The following is a 6,108-nucleotide window of genomic DNA, read 5'->3' as shown; positions in this document are numbered from 1 at the left end:
AGTCTGCGTTAGTTGACAGGGACCTTAGAGATCATCTTGTCTACCTGTAAGTGGGGTTACAGATCCAGAGAGGTCAAGTGATTGGGCTATGGTCACACAGCAATTAAGTGATAAGAGCCACGGTTCAAACCCACAGCTCTGGAGCCCATACACCTTGCGCTACAATGATGGCTGCCAAGCCTGGCTTGGCATCTGGGAGTTTTTATAACAACTCAGATTCCTGGGCCTGCTGTCTCTGATCTGGTCTCTTATTCTCCCTTTCTCCTCATTCTAGGCCAGCCAACCTTTAGTGTACAATAGCATACTCTGGAGGACTGTTAAAATATAGATTGTTAGCCTCCACCCCCAGTTTCTGATTGAGTAGGCCTAAGTGTGGTGGTGGTGGGGAAACAAGAATTTAAATTTCTAGCAAGTTGCCAGTGATACTGACACTGTCCGTCTGGGACCATACTTTTGAGAAACACTGCTTTAGGTCATCCAACAGTGAGATTTCCAGATTTATCCTCCTAAAATACAACTCAAATTATATGCTTTTTTCGTTTACTTTTTTTTGGAGATAAGGTCTCTCCATGTTGCCCAGGCTAGCATGCTGTGGTGTCATAGCTCACAGCAACCTCAAACTCGTTGAGCTCAAGTGATCCTTCTGCCTCAGCCCCCAAGTAGCCGGGACTACAGGCATGTGCCACCATGCCTGGCTAATTTTTTCTATTTTTAGTAGGGACAGGGTCTCACTCTTGGTTAGGCTGGTATTGAACTCCTGAGCTGAAGCAATCCTCCTGCCTCAGCCTGCTAGAATGCTGGGATAACAGGCATGAGCCTTCACACCTCCACAAAGCTTTGTGCAAAGCTGGTCCCTGTTGCTTACCAAAAACATCTATCAAATAACCTAACATTGAAGGACATCTGGGAAATGACCCCAGAATGACATCCTCTTCCTCTCCCCTTCCTCCCCTTCCCATAGTCTAGGGCAATGCTACTTGACATGTAGCCAGTATTGCCTGGGAGTTTGTTACCAATGCAGATTATCTGACTTGCCCACAGACCCTCTAGGGATGAGGTCAGGAATCTGTTTTAACCAGATGATAGGCGATCTGTAGGTATGGGTGTTGAAAGTGTGCGAAGCCCTGGATTAAGACTTGGGATCACAGGAGGCTATTCCTCTCCTCCCACACTTTCTCCTACCTAGCTTTTGCCAGGGTCGGCCCCTTCATGGAATGCCTTTCCTCCATCTCTGGATGTTTAAATTTTACCTCTGTGTCCCAGCCCAAATGTTACCAAAAGCCACCGAACTTATTCCTGCAGCTGGAAGTAATCTTTCTTTCTTTCTTTTTTTTTTTTTGCAGTTTTTGGTAGGGGCTGGGTGTGAACCCACCACCTCTGGCATATGGGGCCAGCACCCCACTCCTTTGAGCCACAGGCGCCACCCAAGGAAGTAATCTTTCTTTCCCTCCAAATTCCTGGTGGCACCTGATTTGAACTTTTCCTACAGCATTGAGCCCTTTCTATCTTGCACTGGAGTGCTTTTGCAGTGCAAGAACTGCCTTCCTGGGCGCCAGCCACATACACTGGTGCTGGCAGGTTCAAACTCAACCTGGGCCTACCAAACAACAATGACAACTACAAGCAAAAAATAAAAATAGCCAGGTGTTGTGGTGAGCACCTGTAGTCCCAGCTACTTGGGAGGCAAGAGAATTGCTTAAGCCCAAGAGTTTGAGGTTTCTGTGAGCTGTGATGCCACAGCACTCTACCAAGGACACAAAAAAGAAAAAGAAAAAAAGAAAAGAAAAAAAAGAACTCTGCCTTCCTAAACCATGAACTTGAGGTCAGGATGCAGGTGGTAGGCATCCTCGTGCTCCCCACAGAGCACAGCCAAGCACCCGGCATGGTAAGCTTTGGCTAAAAGCATGGATGAGGGAAACACACCACTGCCGTGGACTCGCTGACGGTGTGTTCGCAGATGAAGGGGGCCTCTGGCAAGTCCACAACCACAGAGGATTCTGAGTGTGTTGAGGAGGTGTCTGTATCCAGCTCAGGGTTGTCAAGGTCCAGTAGGTCCCTGGGAGTCATGTGGGACTTAGATTGGCGGGTACAGATGGTCAGGTCCCCCTTCTCTGTGGCCTTGACTATTGAGGAAAAACTGAGTCTGTTCAGCTCCCCCTCCAATATTCCTGCAAAGAAACTGCTGTTGGGCTGGGTGACGGCCAATTTGATGGGGTTCAGCAAGGTGGATGAGAGCGGGGAGATGCTGGTGTCATCAGAGCTGCATTCGGAATCCTCCACTGGTGTCGGCTTCCTGCAGCAGGAGGGAGGATAGGAGGGTCAGATGAAGGAAGCCACCCCACCCCATTCTGCCTGAGGCCAGGCCTTGGGCCTGACCTACCAGCGTCCCCAGCTTTTGGAACTCCTTACTGCTCTGCAGCAGCAAATCAAACTCACATAAAAAACTTTTTTTTATTAAAAAGCCAGAGTCAAGTGCCATGGCTTCACAGCTCACAGTAGCCTCAAACTCTGGGGCTTAAATGATCCTCTTGCCTGAGCCTCCCAAGAGCTGGGACTATAGTCACCCATCATAATGCCTGGCTAGTTTTTCTATTTTTAGAGATGGGGTCTAAGTCTTGCTCAGGCTGGTCTTGAACTCCTGAACTCAGCCCACATCACCTTGCATCAGCAGCCCTTCACCAGCTAATTCCTTCCCTTCCCTGGAGATGTAGCTCATATATCACTACCTCCAAGAAGCCTCACTTAACTGCAGCATCTCCCAAGATATACTAAACCCCTATAAAGCCCTCTGGTTGCTCACCAGACCCTGTCACAGCACTTGCCTCAATCGAAGGGGAGACAGGTGAAGAGGAAAGAGGGCAAGGAGTGTGGGGGTTGGCTGGTGATGGTGAGCACCACAGCCAAAGCAGGATGAGGAGCACATCAAGACACTGACTAATCCAGGAACACCTCCTGGAAGAGGCAGTCCACATACCTAAAAGAATCATTCCTGATTTGGGGCTCAGGAATACATAGACAGGCCCAACCTGAGCACATGCTTTTCCCTGGGAGTCCAGGGACTGGGTTGTGACAAGTTAAGAACATGAAGTTTCTTTAAGTTTCTCTCCCTGCCCCGCAGATCCACCCTTAAGAGGAAAGGACCCAACTTGTGTCTTACGGTAAGTTGATGGTGTTGTCCTCCAAGAAATTAACCAAACTGCCTTTTGAGGAAAGTGGGAGTCCTTTGCTAGTGACTGTCCGGTTCATAGACTTGGGGTTTGGAAAAGGCTTTGGCATTTGATCAAGTACATTTATGACATTGAGGTTTTCTTTCTTCATGATGGCCTCTTCCCCATCTCCCACTTTATAGACTGTCTCTGATGCCATCTCATTTGTTTGGGACCACAGCCGTTACCATGCAGGACAACCAAGCTGATAGGAAGCAGAGAGAAACTGTGGGGGCAGTGAGCCCTCCCTTAGTTTGGGTGGGATGGGGTGCAATGAGCTGACTTCATAATCATCACAGAGTGTAACAATTAGGGGCCAGCCTGCTCTTGCTGTGAAGCTGCTGCTGCCGGGCTGGCTATGAGGCCGGAGAGACCAAGGGTCAGCTTTATGAGACAGGTAAAGCCATGGAACAAACTGCATGGCCCTTCAGGCCCCTTCCAGCTTTAATACTCTGTGGTTATAGCAGCCCTGCCCTTCTCTGAAGATCTCAAAATGCTAACACCTGTGTGCTGCTCAGGGCAGGAGAAGGATGGTGAGAAAGGCAGCTTGGATATGTGGGGGGGGGGGCGCAAAATGGGGAAGGGTTTCTTGGAGTGGAAAACTGTATCTGAGAAATCCTCAGATACAGGATTTGCAGGCCGCAAACCCTGCGGTGTCCAGTTGTGTGGGCACAAGGAAAGCCCAGACGGTCCCCTGGCGTTCAGAGTCCACCGATGGCCCAGGCTTCGCTGTTGGAATTTTAAATGTGTCACACCTGCACTCTGGAGTACCTTATTGTGTTTCATGACAATGGTGGGTGTTGCAGAGGGACACAAAGGCCACACATGATCTCTGCTCACAAGGAACCTACTTTATAGTAGGAAAACATATATACAACTTCAAAAAGTGGGAGCAGGGTTGTTAAAACAGCATTAGCTTTGCACTCAGGTGTGGGTTTGGAGTCCAGTCCTGAACTTATTATGTAACGTTTGTCAAGTGATTTAACCTTGCTGAGCCTAAGTTTTCTCATCTGTGAAATAGGGATAGGGCTCTCCTCATAGGTTTGTGAGGAGATAACCCTGTAAAGTTGTTTTATTTCTTCCGTGGACGAGGAAAAACATTTAAAAGCCAGATTATAATCCTTCGTGTTCTGTATACCTAATATTTTCCCATTAAAAATTTTAAAAAACCAACAACTTTTGGAAAACACAGAGAAGCAGGTGCCCTCCATCGGCTCGGCTGCATCTTAGCACCTATCAGACCCTCTGGAATGATCTGATTCATCTGATTCTTTTTCATTTTTCTTTCCCTCACTAACACGTAAAGTCAGCTCCCTGCAGATAGGAGACTGTCCCCGCGTTTGGGGGGGGAAGCTGGCACACAGGAGTCTCTTCAGTAGGTCTGAGTGTGTACGGGGAAGAAGGTGGAGGCCGAATGCGGTCGCGGGTGGCGCGTTAGCCTCGCCGGGTGGCGGGGCTCGCGGGCGGCGGTGGAAGGGGGCGCTGCAGGCCCGGTGGGCGCGGGCGCAGAGGCTCCCCCTGGCCAGACCAGCAGATGGCGCCACAGGCCCGGCCCACGCAGCTCGCGCGGGCCTGGAACCCGGAAGCGGCGGCGCGGCCCGGTAGGGCGGGCTCAGGGCTCTGGGCTCCTGAGTCTCAGCCGGTTCCCGGAGGGTGGGTGATCCCCGCCACTTCCACCCCCAACTCCCACCTTCGCCTTCCTGCAGCTGCTGGCGCTCCAGCGCTTTTCCAGAAAGGCGCGCAGAGGGGTGTCTGGAGGAGGACCTGCTGGTGCCCAAGTGGCGGGCAGCCCCCGAGCTGGCTGGGCTGTCCCGGCCAGCGGGGAACATGGGCGTACTCAGGGTCGGGCTGTGCCCGGGCCTCACCCAGGAGATGGTCCACCTTCTGAGGAGCCGCGGGATCAAGACAGGTGACTGCCTGAGCGGGTGCCAGGGAGCCGCGCGTCCCGCACGCGCACAGCCTGACACCAGCATTACCTGCCGGATCTTCAGTCTCCTTTCCTGAAGGGCCACTCCCCTCATCAACTCCCCAGGCTTTTGGAGAGGCGCTGGAAGGGAGGGAGTGGGGAGCCAAGTCCCAAGGCAGGGTAGGGTGTTCCAGGCACCAGGTCAGGTGCTGGGTCTCTTTTACTAATATTTGCCTGAGGCCTCCTGAGTCTGCCTGGAGGTAGAATTGCTACCCCCTTTTACAGATGAGGAAAAACGAACTGTGGGAGGCCCCAGGCTACTCTTCCTGCCAATCAGCTATGTCTGCTTTGTTTTCAGTGGTGGACCTGGTTTCTGCAAACCTGGAGGAGGTAGCCCAGAAATGTGGCTTGTCTTATAAGGTGAGCTCCCGATCTCCAGTGCTCCAAAGCTGAGTGTCTTTAAATGTCCATCCTAAGCCAAGGGTAGCAGAGCGTACCCAGGGATTAATGGAGGGGAGTATATGATGCCAGCTCCTATGGGTGGTGGAGTGCCAAGTAGCCTGGGCTGCTTTGGATCTGAGCCCCCTACCCCTTTGATAGGCCCTGGTTGCTCTGAGGCGAGTGTTGCTGGCTCAGTTCTCAGCTTTCCCCATCAATGGTGCTGATCTCTATGAAGAACTGAAGACCTCCACTGCCATCCTGTCCACCGGCATTGCCAGGTTTGTGTGTACTCAGGGAAGAAAGTGAAAGGCAGGAGAATGGGGCTGCTTCTCAGTCTGGCTTCTGATGCTTTAGTCTCTAGAAAACAGGCTTTTAAAGCATTGGTGAGGGCTGGTCATGGTGGCTCACGCCTGAAATCCTAGCACTGGGAGGCCGAGGCATGAGGATTGCCTGAAACCAGTCTGAGCCAGCGCAGACCTCATCTCTTTAAAAAGTAATAATAGGCTCGGCGCCTATAGCTCAACCGGCTAAGGCGCCAGCCACGTACACCTAAGG

The 6,108-nt window shown here is 51.5% G+C and overlaps 2 protein-coding genes across 2 annotated transcripts in view; one reads left to right on the top strand and one right to left on the bottom strand.

Annotated features, from left to right (window-relative positions):
- Positions 1–3,366, bottom strand: part of FNDC8 (fibronectin type III domain containing 8) — a 4,645-nt gene extending 1,279 nt beyond the window's left edge. Inside the window, exons 1-2 of the mRNA XM_003797197.2 lie at positions 3,158–3,366; positions 1,924–2,293 (exon numbers count right to left, since the gene is read on the bottom strand). Of these exons, the coding sequence (XP_003797245.1) occupies positions 1,924–2,293; positions 3,158–3,366 (579 nt within the window). The remainder of the gene's footprint in view (positions 1–1,923; positions 2,294–3,157) is intronic.
- A 1,493-nt stretch (positions 3,367–4,859) lies between these two features.
- Positions 4,860–6,108, top strand: part of RAD51D (RAD51 paralog D) — a 23,195-nt gene continuing 21,946 nt past the window's right edge. The window contains exons 1-3 of the mRNA XM_003797196.3: positions 4,860–5,115; positions 5,471–5,532; positions 5,713–5,831. Of these exons, the coding sequence (XP_003797244.1) occupies positions 5,034–5,115; positions 5,471–5,532; positions 5,713–5,831 (263 nt within the window). The 5' untranslated portion in view covers positions 4,860–5,033. The remainder of the gene's footprint in view (positions 5,116–5,470; positions 5,533–5,712; positions 5,832–6,108) is intronic.

Source organism: Otolemur garnettii, unplaced genomic scaffold, assembly GCF_000181295.1.
Source record: "Otolemur garnettii isolate 467f Iridium unplaced genomic scaffold, OtoGar3 scaffold00112, whole genome shotgun sequence".
NCBI classification, from domain to species: Eukaryota; Metazoa; Chordata; class Mammalia; order Primates; family Galagidae; genus Otolemur; species Otolemur garnettii.
This window is presented reverse-complemented; position numbering and strand designations above follow the sequence as displayed.